We start from the raw sequence: 23,670 nt of genomic DNA on the forward strand, positions 1-23,670 counted from the left end.
AAGCGCTTCAGGGAAGGACGGGTGTCATTAGCCGATGATGCACAGTCTGGAGCACTACACTGCATTACTGATGACATCGTCCAGCTGGTGGATGCACTCATTACCCAGGACCACAGAGTGACAGTGAAAGCCTTAGCCGCTGTGGTCGGATTGAGCATTGGAAAGTCTTCACACCATCATGAAGGAATGACTGCATATGCGCAAAGTGTGTGCCCCACAGTCTTCAAACACACCAGAAGCGTGTCGAATGGCCCACTGTCTTGCTCATGTGCAGCACTATGCTCAGGAAGGGAATGCGTTCCTGGCACGAGTGGTGGCTGGAGATGAGTCACGGTGTCATCACTTCGAACCAGAATCAAAATGATAAAGTCTCCAGTAGAAGCATCTGGGGTCACTACCACCAAAAAAAAAAAAAAAAAGCCAAGGCCATCCACACCAGCGCAGCAAAGGTTGTGCTGACGTTCTTCTTTGATGTAGATGGCCCCTTCTGATTCAAAAACTCCAGCACAGGACAACAGTGAATGCCCAAGCGTTACTCACAAGCCTAGACCACCCTTCACCGAGCGATCAAATCAAAACGACCAGGCAGTCTCACCCATGGGGTCATTCTGCTCCACGACAATGCAAAGTCTCACTCAGACAACACAGTCACAGCACTCCTGCATAAATTCAAATGGGAGGTTCTCAGCTACCCTCCATGCAGTCCAGACTTCTCTCCCTGTGATCACACAATTTTTGGTCCCCTTAAAAAGGCTCTGAGGGGCAAACGATTCACCTCCGACATGGCATCAAGCTGTACGTGCGGAACTGGTTAACATCGCAGCCCCAGGAATTTTATGAGACAGTCATTCACCGCCTTGTGTCACAGTGGGACAGGTGTCTCAACAGCCAGGGTCAATACTTCTAACATACACACACTGGTTTCTGTAATTATGCCTCCAGCTCGTTTCTTTTTAAATGCCCCTTATACCTGTCACCCTTAGATAATAGCTAGCACTGTTGCAGACAACATTTGACTGCCCTTTTGACACTCAACTTACCGGCTGGACAAATCTCCATGTATTCTTTAGGTTAATTTCACAAGGCACACCCATCTGTTAGTTTCTGGTAAGTGTATCTCACTCAACAGCTTCAACCAACTAACTGTATTCACTTTTATTTGCATACTATATCGCCACATTGTTTCTCTTTACAGGAGGATTAGAATCTCTCTCTCTCTCACACTGTGGTTTTCAGATTTCAATTTTCTAGTATTGTTAGTTATTTACAAACATATATTTTCATGTAATTGTCAGTCACTGTCATTAAATGCGTGTAGTTCTCTCTCTTTCTCTGCTGTGGCTCACATGGGGAATAAAGCATACATTCATTTTTATGGGCAATTTAAACCAAGACTTTGACAAAGTTTCATTTCTCATTCATATCAAATCTAAGCTCTTGCCCTCTCACTTATGGCCTGCAATCAATGGAATACCGGGCAAAGGAACGTACCTAGCATACAATGTTCTGTCAGTGCCAAGTAATAAAACACATTCTTATAATAAAACTGAAAAGAGTAGTATCACTATCGAAATACTGTGTGTAAATGGAATCATCAGTGGGAAAACCAAAAACAAACCATAATAGCACCATCATCTATAACTAAATAGAGTAAAAATGCAATGTGATGCGTACAAAGATAATTAACATACAATGGTTCTCATAGCGCTGTTCATAAATATTAAAAGTGTGTGAAGAAGTGCCTAAAACTGTATTTGTCTAGGTTATAACCTTGTCACCACTGATTTGAAAAGATGTTTAGTACCATAGCTACAAAGAAAGGAAAGAGTAGTTACACTGACACTATAAGAAATGATGGCATTGTTGACTGTCACATTGCAATGCAGCTTCTACGGTGACAGTGACTTCTAGTGTAGAAGAGTACATGCTTCGTATTTAATACTTCCTCAATCTGCACATAACTAACAACAACTACTACATCAAAAATGGTCCAGTAATTGAGAAGCTCAGGGTTCCTGATTTTTTGGTTACTTTTGTAACAAGCATTCAGTAAAGAAATTTGAGATCTTCACTGAATTGTAAGTTTTAGATGACCAGTTCAGTAACAGTAAAAGACACAGTCATATGGCAGTGTTCACTGGTATATCCTCGTCAGCCAAAGGCTGGTGATGAAAATATCTTCTGTGAACAGGAACAAAATGGCTACCTCTTGAGTTACTGGCTCACACAAGCACATATTAGCTGTGGAGGTGAGTATCATTAACAATAATTCTTATTATTAGCTAAATCGCAGGTTACTTTTTGCTGATAATAAAAAACCAAATGCGTAAAAGGAAACCTCATACAAATTCAACTGACAACAAATGAATGGAATGAAAATGTTGCTTCCAGTTTGTTTTTATAATCTGTGCTATGCAATTGTGATCTCTGTAATGTTATTTATCAACAAAGATATTGGAAATATGTAAAGAGAACTACATCAAAGTCTTCTCTGATTCACTAAATTATGTTGTCGGAATGACTATGCCTCGAGATAAAATCTCCGGTGAGTCTCAAGCACATTAAAGACTGTATCATAAGCTGCTAGCACTGTCCATGATGTTATTTTACAATCTGCTACAATCTATACTGTAGATTTAAGTTACCATATTTGTTCAGCATTGCAACCTTACAAATATTTCTCTTGAGGGATGAGAATACAGATTCAGAAATGATGATAAAAACTGCAACTTCACGCACTGCAAGACTATATCAAACTAATTATTGACCAAAACAAGATGCTGAACTAAATTCAATAGCATGACCAGTGGGGAAAAACTCAAACTTTGACAGCAGGCATTTCATTTTTCAGGGTTAGGAATAAGAAGAATGTGTTGGAATGATGTAGAACATAAAATCAGGCATAAGAAGAAGGGAATCAAAATAGGGGAATAGGTTGTACCTTTATATGGCACTTAATGTAGTATGACATTCAGTCTGTATGTTTTTACTCATATTTCTGTTTATCTTGTATTCACAATACTGCATTATATGTGACAACTGAGATGCACTCAATATTTTCTCCTAATATTTAGAAGGAGCTTAGCTGAAATATCGGAAAGCTATAATTGGCAGAGGTTATTATACAAGTAATTGAATACATTAACAACACGTAGCGCTGGAAGTAAAAAAACATCCAGTAGTTTCTAGGTATCGAGAATAATATTATTATATGTAAGGGTAATGAACAATATTTAATTAAAGGAAGTGCAGAAGTAAAAATATTAAGCCAGGGGAAGGCAAAAGGACCCTATTTTCTAGAAGCTTCAAAGCTTAAATAAAAGAGCATCTGACCATCAAATGTTCTGCTGAAAGTGAAAGTCAACCATTTCAAGTTTCAGAGTATGAATGATTTCATCTACATTTCACTAACACTATATGAAGCAGTTAGTACACAAAGGGGGAAAAGAAATCAGAAAGAACACCTCTTCATAGCTGCATATCACTATGCTTAATTCGAAAATGGATATTCAATTTAGATTTCTGTCGATATAATTTAAAGCACAATGGACACTGAAACTGTGGGTCTTTTCCACACTCCATCTTCAAATGTGACTGCATATTTCTTCTGTATTTGTATAGTTTCTTGCACTTGGGACACTCAAATGCTTCTAGCTGGCCGGGGATGAAAGTATTTGCAGGCACACTTCTGTCTCTGAAAAAGCTGTAGCTGCCAGTAGATGATGGAAGTGTGTAAGCTGTATGTGAAAAAAAGGAAAAGAAAAAGAAATAATAGCATAAAATTACAACTCATTCTACCACTTATCAAAAATAAAAAAAATACAGAACATCAAAATTTAAAGTGGAAACATGTTAAACAACTGGATATTTACATTAGTCATAAAGATGGTAATTATTTAATGTTAATTAAAGGATTTCATGTTGTTCACTCACTATCAATGATTTTGCATTTCACCAGGTTCCTCAGAATTGGTAGTAGTGGTATTGACTAACAATATCTGTTAACAACAAAATAGGCATTTCCTGTATGACCTTCAATACACTATTACACATAATTTTTTTTCTGAAATTCACAACTTTTTTGTTTACATACTTGATTAAAGATAAGTGCTCTTGCTGTACACCACACATTTATAAAAAACAGTTTGTAAAAAGCGAGTTACCCATATGACAAAAACTGTTTCTCTGACTAGTTTTCCATCTCATACTTCACATAAAATTCATAATTCAGTGGACAGACTGTCACTCACCTTCGATATTAAGGACTGAAAAGTAGGATAAGCATGAAAATAAGAAATGATGAAAACTCAGTACTGGAAACCCACAGCATGAGAAACATGTTTCCATCTACATGTTCAAACTTTCTACTACCTACACCATGGAGACGTCAGAAACCTAAGCAATCACCTCTACCTTTTGCATATAATTTAGCCATTCACCATATTGTGCTAAAGGAGAGTAGCTGTCTTTCAGCTCAACACTGTTAGTATTGCATATAAGTCTTATACAAAAGCATTTCTTTGGTACAGTACAACTAACAAAAAGATTTCTTGACAGGTAGAATGCACTATGCTATGTTAGTTGGTAAGCAAGCTCAAGAACATTAAACACCTGGTTAGTTTTCCACTACATTAATGGCTTGATTATTAACATCTGTGGTGATCGCAAATTTGCTAAAAATAATGCATTTAATTTCAGTAAGTGATTATTGCACAATATACAACTAATGTTAATAAAACAACAGTTCCGTGTAAAGAATACAGCCTCACATTTAATGCACACATTCTACCAAAAAATAAAATTTTGTCCATTTCTGAGTAAAGCAAAAAGCAACAATAAATAAGCACTTGTATTTAATAATACATCATTAAGAATAATTATAGGAGTAAATATAACAAGTCACAACATAGTAGAGACCTTGAATGGTTGTGATGTACATAAAATGTAATCAAGCTTTTGGACAACGTCCTTTTTTTGAGCTAACTAATGCAGCAAACATGTCTGAACCACAACATCTGAAAGCTTAACAATATTTTCAGTCTCTCTCTCTCTCTCTGTTTGTTGTTGTAGTTATGTAGCTAATATGAAGTCAAAACTTAATTATTTGTACCAAATACACATTGCCAGGAAAAAAAATTTATTTTCTTATTTTTAGAAATGGAGCACAAAGTTGTACAGGACAAAACGAGTGAGGACATAGGCTTTGGTGTTTTGGTAATTGCTCTGACATTCATGTTAACTGATTTTGGGGATATCACAGAAAGCCTGAATATTGGAAGGCCTAACAGGGATTTGAACTTTCTATCATCCTGCATGTGAAGCAAGTATCTCAAATATTGAACCTAGTGCTAATGCAAAAACAGAAAAGAGTATTATGAAAAACAGAAGAGAGTATTACAGAAAAAAACATGAGAGAGCGACCTCTAAAATGAAAATGCAAACATAAGAAAGATAAGTGTACATTCGACCCCAAAAGCCCACAAAACCAAAATATATTGAAAATGAAAAGGAATAAAAGAATGTTATAGACCGAGAATTGCTTTTTAAAGTATTAGCAGAATTTGGACTAGATCAAAAGACAACAAACATCATAAAAGAAACACTCGCAGAGACCAAATCCAAAATAAAATTTATGGGAGAATTGAGCACAGAATTTGAAATAGACACAGGAGTATGACAAGGAGATGTACTGTCCCCAGTGCTCTTCAATTGTGCTCTTGAAAAAGTTGTTGGAGAATGGAGAAAAGCAGGTGCAGGTGCACCAGCACACAGACTGTGCCCAAGATGTAAGAGCATATAATTCAGACTGTTTAGCATTTGCTGATGACATGGCACTGATCGCACAAGACATTACCGATGCACAGAAACAGCTAGAAGTATTACAAGAGCAGGCAGCAAAAATAGGATTAAAAATTTCATTTGAAAAAACAAAATTTATGACTGACATCAAAGATGCACCTTCTGATCTCAAAATTGGTAATAACTACATCTCTGGAGTAAAAGAATTTAAATATTTAGGTGAATGGATTGCATAAAATTTTAATGAAAAGAAATCTGTCAAATCAAGAGTCCAGAAAATGGAGACGGTGTTTCAGTTAACAAAAAACATGTACAACCAAAAGAGTCTCTCGTGGAACTGCAAAATACGACACTACACAACAGTAATTAAACCCGAAGCTCTCTATGCATCTGAGACACTAAACCTTCAACACAGAACACCAAAAGGGTAATTAGAAGTGAAAGAATGTAAAATAATGAGGAAAATCCTAGGACCAAGAACTAAAGATGGTGTGCATTATCCAAAACCCAATGCAGAAATATATAAAAATATCTCCAAAATAACAGACACAATGCGCATGAGAAGAATCCAATTCATGGGGCATTTAGAAAGAATGGACTCAAACAGGTTAACACACAAAATCCATACATTTTTAAAGAACAAAACTAAAAGACTGAACTGGTACAAACAGACGGAAAAAGACCTGAGAGAATTAGGGTCTCCAAATCTACATGACAGAAATAAAATCAGAAAAATCACAAACACACGGGGTTTTGAGGAAGAAGAGAGACAAAATAACCAACATATGTGGTCTACGCAATGAAAGCTAGCCCACTCGTTGCTTATGAAGGAATACTGGGCGAAAATGAAGGCCAACAAATGTTGATTACGTGTGGTCCTACGCGATCCATCTGCGAAGAAGAAAAGAATGTTATATAATAATAGAGGGCAACATTCTATATTAGTAAATAACTTTCCTTTAATGTCTTGTCAAGAATTAACAGAGAGATGACAAAGGTAGTCTTCCCTCTTTAAATATAAAATTTAAAAAATTCAAAGGGGATAAGAGAAGATGAAACTATCGAAGGGACAATAGGGCAGTTGGAAGAAGAAGTTGTGAGAATATACTTGTTTATGTCCTTGATAGCTATGTGAGAAAAACTAATGCAGGTGAGAAGGGATTGACATAGAAAGAGTGATTGAAGAAACTGAACTTGAGCTAAAATAGGAAAAAAATACCGTCATGTCCAAGGTCATGGCAAGAGCAAAAGAGATTATGATCCAAGTCACAGCTGCAGTACAATAAGCAGTCTAGCAAGAAAAGGATAATGAGAAAAAGTGCACAAAAATGAAAAAGTGGCTTACTAGTACCATGATGTACACGACACACACACAATGCATTCAATTTGCTATTATCATACTGTGAAACAATGAACACAGCATCAGCAATGTTTTCACACTTAAATCCCTAAAAAATCTGTCCAGTGCTTCATCTTCTCTTGTATACATCAAAGGGAGGAGTGTAAGGGGAGGTGGAGTGGAGGAGAATATCAACGAAACGTGGGTCACCTAAGTCAGCTGAATTCGTTGCTGCTACATTTTCTTTGTTTACCTAGTAGTGGCCTTTGTCTTAGTCAGCTGACAACTGAATCTCTTTATGAAAACAAGCAGTGGAACACAATTATTTTATGTTCATTACAGAAAAATAATTTCAACTAATTTTAAGTTGAGAGATGAGAAATGCAATGAGATTACTTTCTTTTACAGCAAGAACCTCATTTTCATGAAATTACAATAGCTGCAGGCAGTTAGAAACCCGACCCTTTGTCATCACATAGTACACAAGCGAGCATTTACAAATCCTGTGTAATGATTGAAGTTGTAATCAAAAATGCTCACAATAATTACTCCATATTCAAAGTAGTTGCATGAATAAACACATCTGTTTCTTGCAGTTATGTATAACCAAGTCATTTCTGAATTATTGGGATTTTATGGATAGTACTTATTTTTCTTTGGTTATATAAATGGATGCTAGTTTCACATTGGCATACCCAGTTAAAATCAAATTTTCATACAATTCAAGTCGTGAATATATAACAGAAAATAACAGGAAAATTAATTTCTAACAGAGGGCACAATTTAAGTGAAATGTATTACAGGACATTATCATGCATGTCACAGATAACTAACCTGTGAACATTCAATTTCACCAAATACTGAACCAGAATGCTAAAAAAAAAAAATAAAAAAAAAAAAAAAAAAAAAAAAAAAAAAAAAAAAAAAAAAAAGGAGAGAGAGAGAAAAGAAGAAGAATACCTGAAGCGAAATCAAATTATGGCAAAAATTAAACACAATGATTTATAACAATTAGATGGTATGGTAATGTCTATAAAAATATGCAAAGCAGCAGCTTTATTTCTCATTTTCCTTCAGACCACTGAACAACCTTTTGCCAGTAATGAAACACACATGCACTTGCAAGTTAGATCATTTTGAGTACTTCACACTGATAGGTACAACATTTTTTAAAAAAATTATGTGGACAGAAATGGTCTTACTATAAAGTTTGTATCCAATACCTAAAAAGCAAGCATACTGAGAAAAAATAGCATAGTGAAGACAATAAATGAAAGAATAAAGAATTTTAAGAAGGAAAACAGACTCTAACCAAATACCCCTAAATTCCACATGCACATGCCAAGCCAACAAAGACATACACACAAGCAACGAATCAGTTTTTTATATTTTAGGAACCCATCCAGTCAACTCCTGAAAAGCAAGCAAGCACAGAAGAAAACCTTCATGTGTATTGCTTGTTCTACTGGAACAGCTCAATAAAGCATTTCTGAACATTTCAAATATTCTGATGGTGCGTTGAGCTTTTTTTTAAATGTCTTTGTACTGTATTTGAAACATGAGGACACACTTCTTTATACTGTATCTGAAACAACAGGAAATGATTAAACTGTCCCAATGCCATATAAACAATGAAATATTTTAAATTATGGTTAGGAATGTGTAACTGCTCCACACAAGTCTATTTCACTATAGTACATGATTAAATTTCATAATGAGTAATGCAGTAAGTTAAACTTTTAGTAAAGAAAGGTCAAAAATTGAATATCAACATTGCAAATACATTTCAATATATGTCATGGACAGCTGTATAAAACATTTAAAAATGTGCATATTATTAATGATCATGAAAAACATATAAATTAATTTTAAAAAAGTCAAACAAAACATCTTTATTCTTTTTTTAATAACACAATTACTATTAGTTACCTAACTATTCAAATAATAATAGTAAGTCATTGTCTAACAATCTATAACTAAGCAATCAAAGAGCCATCAAGGAAGCAGAAGCTGAAAACAGATGCAAATGTCAAGCAGGCATAGTGAACGAAAAACATGAAGATTCAATATCTATCTTTAAGTACATTCGCTTCTATTAACATAAAAAAGTTGTTTTCATCTATATTCCAATATTCTTTCAGTTTCCTTGTAAAAAAATTTTCTTTTCTTAGAAACTGATTTGGCTTTCTTACAACAATTGCAGTATCATGCTCAGAAACTGTGAATGTACAAATATTAGAAAGAAAGAACATCCAACCGTAACACTTTCAGCTGCAATAGTTTGATGTAATGTAATGGGAATAAGATAATTCACAAAGGACAAACCGCATGAACATGAATGGTTCTTTATTGGAAAAAGTTACATTTCAGAAACATTTTGAGAAACAAGCTGCCAGACACTAAAAAATTGCGAATAAAATGCGCACAAGACAACATATAAATGTCAGTTCTCTAAGAATATAACAGCAAATGAGACTATTGAAACATCTGCAAAAACTTGAAGGTTCTTCAAGACATCTATATTATAGACAATCAGAATCACTTGTCACTGACACTGTCCCAATAAAGCTATAAAGAACCATCATAAATAATCTTCTTTAGTTATTATATCAGTTCTTTCCATGATTCAATGATAATAGCATTTCTGGGGGAAACGTTTTTAGGGACATGTAAACAAGTTCACAATCAATATAGTTTTAACACCAATATTTACAAATACTCCTTTGTGATCACATTCCATCCACATTTCTTACACAAGAATGAAACAATACTATCACATTAAAAAAATCAGACTCACTGATATTTCTAATAAAATTTACTTCTCATTTACTTTCTATTCATACAGGAACAAACAACTTTGGCAAGTGAAAGAGGTAGTGCCATTCAAAACAGTAAACGGAGCCTGGTATTACCAAACACATTCAAAAGCATTTTTAGTAACCATTCCAGGCACTTACTATTTATGATAATGCCTACAAGTGTAAAACTTTTTCAGCTACCCATTTTAAGGCATATTAATATCTAAATGAAATAAACTCCACTCTCTCACTATACCACCAAATCCGAACAATTATTTTAATTGTTTTCAGGGTATGATTAATAAAAATGTATGTTTTAAAACACAAAAGTGTAGAAAATCCAACAATGTTTTCATTGCTTAGTTTCATTTAAAAATCCACGAGATATTTTCATGTTACGCAACATATGAAGGAGTTTGGTAACTCTTTAAATGTTCGCATTTAAGGATACATAAATTAAATGTAAGATGTAGGTATTCTAAATTAGAAAAATTTGCAAACTACAAACAGAGACTTTAAACAGAGCTACACTACGAAAACAGTGAGAAAAGTTATTTTCTAGTGGTTTTTTACAGTGCAGAACAAGGATGTATTGTAAGATAGCAGGTCAATCAAAATACTAATAATCTGAATGATAATGTTCCTAAACAATTAAAATAATGTAATTTTCCTTCATTTATTCCACTTATATATTGGAATCATGAAATACGATTTAATGCTTTATTCACGTTTAAGGCCATTCATAAGAGAGGAATCAAAAAGGTTATATGGAAATACATTTGTGTCCTTGTGCCGGAGGTTTATGTGACGCAAGAGGTGGTACTTGTACTTGGATTGGTATGGACACATAGGACACGGTAAAGTTGGCTGCTTTCCACATTCGTGACGCATATGGCGTTGCATATTGGCCCTCCAAACATAGTTTTTACCACAAATTAAACAAGAAAAGCCTTGATTTCTGTTATCTGTTATAGCACTATTAATTGTGACGGCTGACCTTGATGCAGAACTGTGCCACACTGCTGTGCTTCCTGTGTTACTGAACCATGCACCTAAAATGAAATTAGAACATAAGTTTCTGTGAGATAATTGCATTATATCACATCTAGTACAAATTGAAATGCATGTTAATCATTGAAAATATCATACAACAAGTGCTGACAAACACACAAAATTTCCTTCAAAATACATTTCACCAATTAGTACGCTACAATTTACTGAATTGAATTGAATTGAATGAAATTTTATTGTCATTTAGCTATTACAGCAATTGACAAAGTCAAGTTACATAAAAACAAGTTATACAGCATATATACATGGGTTGAAGATCAATATATCACCATTGGTTTTCCATATAATACAATATTTAAAATCAAATAATATGAAAAGCATTGCATTATAAATTACTCAGTTAAAGAAATTATGCTGAACTCTCTAAACCGGTACCCCTATGATATTTTACAGTTATAAAATTCCTGAAGTGAGTAGCAAGGATTTGCAGCTAACCAACTGAATAATTTGTCTTTAAATAAATCAAATGGAGCTTCTACCCATTCTAGTGGCAGTTTGTTAAACATCTTCTTACCCACCGCTTCATAGCTGTTCAGTGACTTGGATAATCTGTAGTAAGGTACGTCAAGATGGCTACTATTTCTGGTTCCATGAGAGTGTACATCTCTTCTACACTGGTATTCTGATAAGTTGCTCTTTATATGCAGTAGGGCAGTGTAAATATACATGTTTATAACAGTTAATATTTTTAAGTTGATAAACAGTGGTTTGCAGAGGGCCAGTTTATCACTGTTTGTTATAATTCGAATTACTTTCTTCTGAAGTACCAAAATGTCTTGAAGGTATGAGCTATTTCCCCATATTAAAAGCCCATAAGATATAATGCTTTGTAAAAAAGCGAAGTAGGCTGATCTTACATAGGCCGCAGGTACATGGTTTTTTAAATTCCTTAACAAATACACCACTCTAGACAGCCCTGCGCTAATGTATTTAATATGTGGCTCCCAAGTCAATTTACTATTTCTAACAATACCTAAGAACTTAACACTATCCATGAAGTCTGCTACTGGCAGATCTCTTAAACTAAATACAATCTTTTGAGTTTTACTCATATTAAGCAAGAACCCATTAGCTCAAAACCAGACTGAACTGAAAACCAGCTGCAGTATTACAAATCATCGAAAGTTGTATGTTGTCCCAGAAGAGATGAAAAATCAAGAAGAAAACATTGGAAGGTTACTTACAACCATTCAATGAGACCACATGGAGAGAAGTGTTTATAGTTTGGATACAAGACAGTCAAAAACAAAGAAAAAAAGTGCAGACAAATTATAAAAATTATAAGAATAGCCAAACACTTTCTCTTAAAGTTAATGTATTCCGTAATATAATGTTTTTAAGCCACAGGTTATTGAGAAAATCTAACCCAAAAGTAAACACCTATTTTCTCTATTTCCAGTTTCTTTTCTGGTGAGCTAGGGACCTTTTACTTATAGACATTTGACTTTGTTAACTTGATTTCCTTTTTTTCCCAATAGCTATCTCAATGCTTATTAGTGATGCAGTAACAAAAAGGTGGACTCTTATGAAGAGGGCAATGTTTTAAAACTGCTCTCCACGAGTCACATATCAATATGCCCTAATAAATGTCTAACCATTCTCTTTCTTTCATTTATTATCTCCTGTACCATGTTGTGTTGTGCCCCCACCCCCTTGCCCCCATCCCCCACATTGACTAGTGACAAGAATTCTTCAGTTCTTACTCGATCAATCCACATTCTATTGAATAGTTTCTTGTAGCTCCAAATTTCAAAAGCCTCTAATGGCTTCATTTCTGTCTTTTCCAATGTCCATATTATGCACTCATTGAGAGCTGTCCTTTAAACATAGCTTTTGACAAATATTTTTCTCATCCACCTCTTTCACAGTCTTGCGACAGTTTTACGTTCAGTCTACAGCACGTTCACTTGCTGCTCATGAAATAAAAGCACCGACAATGAGCAATCCCACCTTTCCTGGTGTTCTATAGTATCAAATCAAAAAACTCTGAAAGGTGGTACAAATTGCTTCCATTCAGCCTAGTATAATTAACAACTCTGCAGATGCTAGACAGAAATAACATATATTGGACATTTTAAAGCTCAAATGAATATCTTGATGGCATAAAGGCTATTAGACTGTAAGTAATAAATCTATCTGAGAAAGATAATGGCATCAGTTGTGGTTTTCTAATCAGCATTGTCAAACATGACTGATACCCTCAACTCCTTATGAAGACAAGTTCCCTGGCTTAACCCCAAGTCTGTGGGCATTACGACTGTTTTTTCTTTTTCTTTTTTTTTAAAATACAATGCAGATTGCTTCAGGTATTTTTTTTATTTACTGCATTAGTGATACGTTTCTGCTACTACCGTCACATAATTAAGATCTAAGTAACATAAGAATGGGAAGTGTTACATATACAATACCAGGAGACAGAACTAAAAACTAACCTATTAATATTTAAAACTCACAAAAAAACTATACCAAAGTGGGGGTCAACTGCCAACTTTGCCCAAAAGGTTTCAGAAATACAAGTGCAAGGCAAAAGGTGGCGCTAGCAGTGAATATGCTGCTTTTGTTTTTCATGTTATACACATATAAAATGACAGCAAACATTTGAAACTACAAACATTACGAGTTAAATTATGAAACATGATTCCAATGAGTGTGATTCCACAACCATAAAATTAGCATTTCAGTTGGCACCAATACATACCTAAATATAACAACAATAGCTACAACAACAGCAAGTACTCATAATGTATTTTAAATCATGGGTCCATCATTTGCATAAAACTTTTTTAACACAATTTGGGTTAATTTTCTGCTGTGATTATAAAAAATTGTTCCTGTTTAATAACTTTAAGTGTACCATACAACAGAAGATGCCATCCAACTAGCAAAACCAGACAAATTTAAACAGCAAGTTAGACCAAAATGACTCTGTTCATTTAACACTATTTCAGGATATTTGTTTCTACAGGAAACAATTTCAAAGTTTCCAGTATGTTTTACGTATATTCTGCTGGCATTCTGTACACTTCCATGCTTTCACTTATCTCACTGTCAACACACTATGAGGCTCATTCATAAGACTGTGAAAAACATGTTCAAAACAAGATCTAAAGATCATCTGCCCAATTGGGATTGTATCCTCTGATACATATTCTATAATTTAACTTTGCCATTTTAAATGCTATCCGTCATTTCACATGCATATGACCTAAAAAGCAGAGGCAACATATTCCCCATCAGTGCCAACTCTCAGCTAGTACTTCTATTTCTGTAAACATTTGAGCAGTGTGGCAGCTTACTGCAAATACCACTGAACTGTGTTAGATGATTTCTATGTATTGTTGGGTGAATTTTTACTTTTGTAAACAGCTAATGTATACACTAAACCTCTGATTCTTCACAACTACAGATACAATGACGGTAGTAGCTGAAACAAGTCACTTTCAGCAACGACTGTTGAGTACGAACAAACATTTTTATTTTATAATTCACTACTGACTGATATTGGCATTGGCATTATTGTCACATGGTTTGAAACATCCTTACACAAGGTGCACATAAAAAATAAAATCTTAAATTGTTGTACATAAGTCTGCTTGACCAATGAAACGTATGTATATACACTATGTAATCCGAAGTATCCCGGTATCACTATGTAGTGTAGAATTGACCACTAGATGTCTTGAAAGGCAGACCTACCAATGTAAAATGAATGGGAAATATCGTGTTGTTTGTAGAGAAGTAGTAACAACAGAATGGATGGGTCAGGAAAGCTCTGTGACTTCAAACATGGACTAGTCATTAGATGTCACCTGAGTAAAAAGCCATCACTGACTTTTCAACCCTTCTAATGCTGCCCAAGTTGACTGTTGGTAATGTGATTACGACCAGATAGATGTAACATACTGATGGACAGGGACCACCGAGCATTGCACAGCGTGGTTTTAAAAAATCGCATGAAATCAATGGAAGGAATCACTTTCGAATTATGAAGTGCTACCACAGTCCAGCTAGTACAACAACTGTGCATATGAAATATAAAAGAATACGGTACAATGATAGAGAAACTCTTCATAAGCCACAAATTTCTGTAGTCAATGCTAAGGGACGCCTCAGGTGGTAGTAAAAGCAATGCCACTGGAACAGTGAAGACCGGAAATGAGTGATTCGGAATGATGGATCATGTTATACCCTACGACAATCCAATGGAAGAGTTTGGGTTTGGCGAATGCCTAAAGAGCATTACCAGTCTTTATGCGTACTGCCAGCGGTGAAGTATGGAGGTGGTGGTGCAACAGTGTGGTGGTGTTTTTCATTGTTAGAGTGAATTTCCTTATTGCGCTTATGAAAATGCTAAATGTGGAATGACATGAACACATTTTACAGCGTTGTGCACTGCGTACAGTAGAGCAACAGTTCGGAGACTACTGTATGTATCAGCACGACAATGTACTCTGTCATAAAGCAACGTCTATGAGGCAATGGTTTATGGATACTAACGTTCCTGAAATGGACTGGCCTGCTCAGAATCCTGGCCAGAACCAAATGAAACACCTCTGGGATGAGTTAGAATGCTGATTTAGTTCCAGATCCCAGATTCACTATCTTCTCTGGTTTCAACACTTGAAGGAATATGGGCTGCAATTCCTCTACAGACATCCAGAAACCTCACTGAAAGTGTCCCTAGCAGAGTTCAAGTAGTCACAAAAGCAAAGGCATGATACACACCATATTAATGGTCACTGATAGATGTCCAGATACTTTTGATCAGGTAGTGTATATGTGCTCGTGGGTCACATAAATTTTTTGTTCCACAGACCCATTGCGAGAGATCCTTAAGTACAGAGACCAAGTCAGAAAAACAAGAATGTTCTTGCTATGAATTTTAGTCTGAAGATTTCTGTCATGTAGCTCTCCATCCCTTTGAAACTACTATTTATAGTCAACCCTTGAACTCCCTCTATAGTTTTTACCCCATAACCAAACTGACTACTCCTTATTGTGTCAGGATGCATCACATATGTACATAAAAGAGGAATGCTGATGTTTCTTTCATAGATTACAAGTAAAATGGTCATGATTGATGTGGAAAAACAACTTAAAAGATATTTTCATATAAGAGGTAATGTCAAACTTGTTTCACACAAGAATACATATAAACATACACTAAATTAAGCTGTATAACATCATTCTTAGGCTATTGTACCCACACACCATAGATCTGAAAATCTGTTTACAACACTTACTTACATTGATTATATTGCATTAGTACACTGAAGATTTGCAGAAGTGAGATTTAAAACCACACATTATTTCATCGTCATCATCATCCTCAGGTCGCAGCTCCAGTTTCTCAGAGGCGGGCAATGAGCCTCTTCCAACTTTTTCTATCCTTGTACAGCTCTTTCTCATGGACCCTACCTCAAAGAAGATCTTTCCTCAAAGAAGACCTCTTTCAGCAACGACCTCCTTCCCATGTTGATCCATCTTCTCCTTCGCCGCCCAACTTGACTTTTCCCACTCATATCCTGTTTTTTTTCTACCCGTTTCACACATCACACCATCTTAATGTAGATTGCTGCAGTTTTTCTGGTATACTGAGTTTTACACTTATTCCTTTCTTGTTCATCTCAGTATAGATCCAACAAGCTTCATTTCAGCATCTTGGATTTCGTTTCTCTCTCTCTCTCTCTCTCTCTCTCTCTCTCTCTCTCTCTCCCTCTATCTGTCAGAGCACAGGTCTCGGTGAGTAGGACGAACTGGGAATGTAGCGGGCACTGACGATAGTTAATTTTACCTTGCATGATATCTGGCTGTCCCAAAGGAAACACTTTAGCTGACTGTAATACTGGGCAGCTTTACATGTTCAGTTTAGAACTTCACTTTGAGTCAAATTTTTACAGTCTATCAAACTGTCCAAACATGGGAAATGTTACACATTCTCCAGGGGTGTTTCATTCAGGTGTAGCTTAGTTTGTCTTCCTTGTCTGCTTACCTTTATGGCTACAGTTTTTGATTCACTGACTTTAAGACCAAACTGTTCCGTATACTGATAAAATTAACGAATACATCAATTGGTTCTATGAAGAAATCCATCAATGCAGTAGAAGTGGTTGCCCAACAATAAAACTTTTAGGTTCCCCTTAAACTGAACTCTGTAAGTAGCTAAACCTTTTATGGCTGCTGGCAATTCATTGAAAATGTGCGTTGTTGAACAAGGAGCACTTTTTTAAACCAAATAAACTGACTTTAAATGTTTATGTAGATTGTTCTTATTTATCTATTTAGGCACTGAAGATAGTTAATTTTATCTTGTTTGGTATATGGCTGTCCCAAAGGAGGCACTTTACCTGACTGTAATACTGAGCAGCTTTATGTGTTCAGTTTAGAACTTCACTTCGAGTTAAGTATTAAGTTTTAGTATAGATTCCATGAACTGAGTTGTTGGTTTGATAAATGTAAAGCACTCGTACTGTTTACAACAAATTTTATTAAGGAATTAATATATAGGGAAGCAGGGGATATACCACAGTTCCTTGGACTGGTTTCTACATGATATTCTTAAGACAACATCACAAATAATTCATATAATTCGTATTACAGGCTTGGAAACTTTAGCATGACTTGATTAATTATTCCAAAAAATGATCACTTGTGCCATTATGGAATGCAAGTTAATAAAGTTTGGTAGCCTTTGTGTTTTTGTATCATCTGCATCTAATAAGATTTGCACTGGAAATAAGGATTTCTTTAGGTACTTCATCAGTTCTGTGGTATCGTCTCTCAATTTAATTTATCATCAGACAGTAATCTTGAGTGAAGTGTTTATCATCACATTCCTGTGCACAGTGGTGATAAATATATGTCACTCAAATATTAGCAAGTCTGTAAAAATGCTTATTACTCATGCAGACCATGCAGAAACAGTTTGTGCTCTTATTTTTGATTGAAACTAATGTAAGAATATTCTAATTTGTGTTTGCTTGTCAATGGCACAAATGAAACTGTTTGGCGGTGCAGCCTAAAATAAAAATATTTACTCTCACTGAAAAGCCTTTGGGGACATGTTGTTATGTTTCTGAGAATTTACTGAGGCTGTGGTTCTCAACTGTATGTAATCAATATAACATTATGCCCACAAGAGATGAAAAATGGTAAACAGAAAAGCTCAGAACCTCACAGTTAAATGTCAGGAACTTGAAAAAAAGATGGTAATTCTCATGCTCCTTAACCCAGAAATGCTACTTATCCAGTTAAAAAAACATATTTTCGTGTTTCACCATTTCCATTTAGTTGTCACAAAAGCAGCATTCAATTTCAAGCATTCTACAACAACCTTCCTATTCGTGTTGCTATCTTTGTACTCCCATTCCAAATTTAGAGAAGTAAATCTTACACAGTCTTAACTAGATTTACAACTTAAAAAAAGTTTGTAATATCAGAAAACCTCTAGGCATGGGGATAGTCAAAATTGGATAAGAATAATTTGTAAAAAAAAAAAGGAAGGCAAGTGTAAAACTTTTCATTAATCAGTATTTTCAAATGCTTAGGAACTAAAAAAACAGCATTATTATTATTAATTTTTTTTAACGAGCTCTGTAGTCAGTCTTTGGTATAATGATTTCAGACTTACAACAGAAAAATAAAACAGTTGTATGATTTTTCTAAATTGTCAGTTCGTTTACTGTAGTGACATTGAGTACATTTTTAGTTTTCATTTTTTTTTTTTTATAAGTTAGAAAAATTCAGTTTATGAGAACAAATAAAAATAAACAATCAAAAGTCAATATTTGTCTGTCGCAGATATTTAGTATAAGATGGTACAATTCATTATGTCAAAAGATCAAGTTATTGCCAGAAATGTCTTCATGCATCAAATGCTCAATTATGCAACTAAGATGAGACATCTGGCACAAATGTATCAAACACAGTGTTTTAACACATAAAAATGGAATGAAACGTCAACATCACAAGTGTTTAAGGGTAATAATTATTTTAATGTAATGCAGCTATGAAGAACAGTTAAAGATATACATGTCACTTTTTAACTTTTCCACTATGTGTTGATTTAATGGATCCAGGAAATCTTAGAGCAATGCAACACGAATTTCATTCATAAGAATTAGACACAGGTGATCAGTTCAGTTATCACCATAATTTTAACAATTGTTTGCACTGAAAAATACTTCTCAATACTCAATCACTATCATCTGCAACTCAAATCACTATCATCTGCATTCTGAATGTTACAAAATTTCCATAAGTAACACGTTTCAAATCAGTCAGTGCCACTCTCATAGTGTGTAGTGTATGTTCACATGGGCTTATGTCATTCTTTGTTCAATGGCAGTACTTTAGTTGTGAGATCTCTACCATTTATTTATCAACACTACCATCATCCTTCTGAAACAGAATATATGTATTATCAACAGTGCATTATACACTATGTGATCAAAAGTATCTGAACACCTGGCTGAAAATGACTTACATGTTCATGGCACCCTCCATCAGTAATGCTGGAATTCAATATGGTGCTGGCCCACCCTTAGTCTTGATGACAGCTTCCACTCTCATAGGCATACGTTCAATCAGGTGCTGGAAACAGGCCGTGCATTACAAACAGAGCACCTGCTCGATCGTGTTGAAAAATGCAGTTGCCATCCCCGAATTGCTCTTCAACAGTGGGAGGCAAGAAGATGCTTAAAACATCAATGTAGGGCTATGCTGTGATAGTGCCACACAATACAACAAGGTGTACGAGCCCCTCCATGATAAACATGACCACACCATAACACCACTGCCTCCGAATTTTACTGTTGGCACTACACATGCTGGCAGATGGCGTTCATCGGGCATTTGCCATACCCACACCCTGCCATTGGATCGCCACATTGTGCAACATGATTCTCCACTCCACACAATGTTTTTCCAATGTTCAATTGTCCAATGTTTATGCTCCTTACAGCAAGCGAGGTGTGATTTGGAATTTACCAGTCTGATGTGTGGCTTATGAGCAGCAGCTCGACCACGAAATCCAAGTTTTCTCACCTCCTGCCTAACTGTCATAGTACTTACAGTGGATCCTGATGCAGTTTGGAATTCCTGCGTGATGGTCTGGATAGATGTCTGCCTATTACACATTATGACAATCCTCAAATGTCGGCGGTCTCTCTCAGTCAAGAGGCAAGGTTAGCCTGTATGCTTTTGTGCTGTATGAGTCTCTTCACATTTCCACTTCACTATCACATCGGAAACAGTGGACCCAGGTATGTTTAGGAGTGTAGAAATCTCGTGTACAGATATATGACACAAGAGACACCCAATCACCTGACCACATTCGAAGTCCGTGAGTTCCACGGAGTGCCCCATTCTGCTCTCTCATGATGTCCAATGACTGCTGAGGTCGTTGATATGGAGTACCTGGCAGTAGGTGGCAGCACAATGCACCTAATATGAAAAACATATGGTTTTCAGGATGTCCAGATACTTTTGATCACATAGTGTATTTCTCTCTTATAAGTTCCTTCACTTTTCCTCTCATTACCTATGACACCTTTGTCATAGGTTCTTTTTTCTACGACATATTCCTAGCATGTAGTTACAAGTTACTCCCTCTAACCTAAGGCATTGGTTGATAATATCTGGGTTGTAGGGAACAACTTACAAAAGAATTCCCATTGTAGTTTTTAAAGCATTCCATTTATTTTTGACAATCAGTTACAATAGTTAGTTCCATGAATCACCTGTCACATATAATCTCACAGTCTCTTAGTCATTGTGGAACAAAAGCTGGGATGTATTTTATCTGTTAAATTGTAACAGATTTAGCTACAAAGACTCTGTCCACCGTGTGATGCTTCTTAACTGTTAGGAGGCAAACATGTTGTTAAAAATTACTTACTGGCAGGCCTCTCTCTGCTGAACAAAGCAATTGTTGCTATCTTCAGGATGTTCACAACAAATCTATAACACAAACGCTCATTAAACAAGAAATCGAAAACTGTGAAAGCTGAAAGCTATCTACAACATTATGATGGGATGAAAATTTGAAACAAATGTATGTGACACAGGAGGACTAATAGCAACCAAAAAAATTAAAGTATCAGCAATGGAAAATTAAGGATGGAATATAATTAGTGTATGAGGACAGATTACAGCTTGCAAAATATCAAAGGTGCTGAGCAATGAACAGGAACATAGGATGTACAAACAAACGACTAAGGAAAACTTCCTAGAAGAATAAAAACTGTTTGCCAGGCTGGAACTTGAACTCAGAACCTTGCAGGTGATGTTGTGATCAACTGAGCCATCTAGCCATGACTGTCAACCTACCATCACAGCTACAGTCTACCAGTGACCCTCACCTATTTTTCAAATTTAGCAGAATGCTTGTGTACCTTGTTGTACTAGCACTCCTAGAAGGAAGGATATGTCTTGAAACAGCTAAGCCGCAGCCCAAGGGTTGCCTCCAGAATGCATATTTGACTCTCAGTGGAGCCTCTGTTATAATTGGAGAGCAGAAGAGAGGCACCATAAGAAATGAAGTTGTGAGGGTAGGACACAATTTGTGCCTTTATAGGTCAGTTGCTAAGAGCCTGCTCACAAAAGGATTGATTTTGGGTTCAAGTCCGGGTCCAGCGCATAGTTTTAATCTGCCAGGAAGTTTGGAAAACACCATACACACTGCTACAGAACTAAAGATTCATTCTGGAAACTGAGAAGCTATCAAACAAGGTCCTACTGGGCTACAGCACAACAACTTGTTGTGGATTTATTAATTCTGAGGAAAGACTTTGTCCAGAAACCAAGCAAATTGTAGACCTGCTTAAATGACTGACCACTGTTCTCTATCTCTTGTAGTTGATGAACAGTCGTCTAACATTATACACAAGTTATAACATGGTTATGTCCACAAATCAACATGGTTTTAGAAAGCATCGCTTGTGTTAAACTCAGCTTGCCGTTTTCTGGCATGATATACTGTGAACTATGTATGAAGGGCACCAGGCAGATTCCACATGTCTAGATTTCCGAAAAGCATTTGAAACAGTGCCCCATTGCAGGCTGTTAATGACGGTACAAGTGTATGGAATAAGTTCACATATATGTGAGTGGCTTGAAGACTTTTTAAGTTATGGTAACCAGTATGTTGTCCTTGATGGTGTGTGTTCATCAGAGAAAAAGGTATTGTCAGGAGTGCCCCAGGGAAGTGTGATAGGACTGCTGATGTTCCCCATATACATATACAGGGTGGGTGGCAATCTGTAGTTGTTTGCTGACGATGCTATGGGGTATAGTAAGGTGTCGATGTTCAGTGACTGTAGGAGGATACAAGATGGCTTTGATAAAATTTTTAGTTGGTGTTTTGAATGGCAGCTAGCTCTAAATGTAGAAAAATGTAAATTAATATGGATGAGTAGGAAAAACAAATCCATAATATTCAGATATGGCATTAGTAGTGTTCTGCTTGACACAGCCACATTGTTTAAATATCTGGACCTAGCATTGCAAAGCGATGTGAAATGGAATGAGTAGGTGAGGACTGCGAAAGGAAAGGTGAATGGTCAACTTCAGTTTATTGGGAGAATTTTAGGAAAGTGTGTCAAAGGAGACACATATAGGATGCTGGTGCGATCTGTTCTAGAGTATTGCTTGAGTGTTTGAGATCCATACTAGGTCAGATTAATGGAAGACATCTAAACAATTCACAAGCAGGCTGCTAGATTTCTTACAGGTAGTTTCAACCAGCACATATGTGTTACGGAAATGCTTGTGAACTCAAATAGAAATCTCTGGAGGGAATGCAATGTTCTCTTCAAGGAATATTATTGAGAAAATTTAGAGAATCAGCATACTGAAGCTGACTGCTGAATGATTATACTGACGCCAATTTACACTGTGCGTAAGCACCACGAAGATATAATGTGAGAAATTAGACCTCGTACAGATCATATAGACAGTCATTCTTCCTTCGCTCTATTTTGGAATGGAACAGGAAAGGAAATGACTATTAGTGGTATTGAGTGCCCTCCACATGCACTGTACAGTTGCTTGCAGAGTATCTACGTAGTTGTAGATGTAGAATATGAAGTATGTGAAATCAATGATCCTTCAGCAAGAAAGAAAAAATTGTAAAATAAGAATGAAGACAGCAGTGGTACAGAAAGTACAGATAATTAAGAATAACAGTAGAATAACATAAGATCCTTAAGACAGGACATAAAACATAAAAGGAAATAAAACATATGAGATTCAAATACCTGAGTGGTTTACATGACATTCAACACTGCTGGGTAGTAACCAGCTGATGGTCTATTAGGAGCAAGAGTGGGTGGTCGGAGATGGAGACATCACCAACAACAACAGAAGGGAAAAACCTTGGAAAATGGCAACAAACACACAAGAGACATATTTAAATAAAAGAAGTGCAAAAAATGGAGACACAAGAAAGCAGTACATGTAAGGATATTGGATAAATATGTGCCAACCAAAAGAAAAAATTTACCAGCAGAAAACTGCAAAGTGGGGATTACAGGGAAACAACAGACACACTGGCATACAAGGTAAGCATTAACTTGTGATCAGAGAGACTGAGAAACCACACATGTGGTAGAGAAATTACTGACTAATGACATTGCTATCAAACATGGACATACGTGTTTCAGA

General features: G+C 35.8%; 1 protein-coding gene across 1 annotated transcript in view; it reads right to left on the reverse strand.

The window, feature by feature from the left end:
* Window positions 1-23,284, reverse strand: part of LOC126252671 (zinc finger protein 32-like) — a 140,594-nt gene extending 117,310 nt beyond the window's left edge. Inside the window, exons 1-5 of the mRNA XM_049953574.1 lie at window positions 23,265-23,284; window positions 23,071-23,113; window positions 21,765-21,879; window positions 20,906-20,922; window positions 10,934-10,988 (exon numbers count right to left, since the gene is read on the reverse strand). Of these exons, the coding sequence (XP_049809531.1) occupies window positions 10,934-10,988; window positions 20,906-20,922; window positions 21,765-21,879; window positions 23,071-23,113; window positions 23,265-23,284 (250 nt within the window). The remainder of the gene's footprint in view (window positions 1-10,933; window positions 10,989-20,905; window positions 20,923-21,764; window positions 21,880-23,070; window positions 23,114-23,264) is intronic.
* Window positions 23,285-23,670: the final 386 nt, after the last annotated feature.

Source organism: Schistocerca nitens, chromosome 4 (genome assembly GCF_023898315.1).
Source record: "Schistocerca nitens isolate TAMUIC-IGC-003100 chromosome 4, iqSchNite1.1, whole genome shotgun sequence".
NCBI classification, from domain to species: domain Eukaryota; kingdom Metazoa; phylum Arthropoda; class Insecta; order Orthoptera; family Acrididae; genus Schistocerca; species Schistocerca nitens.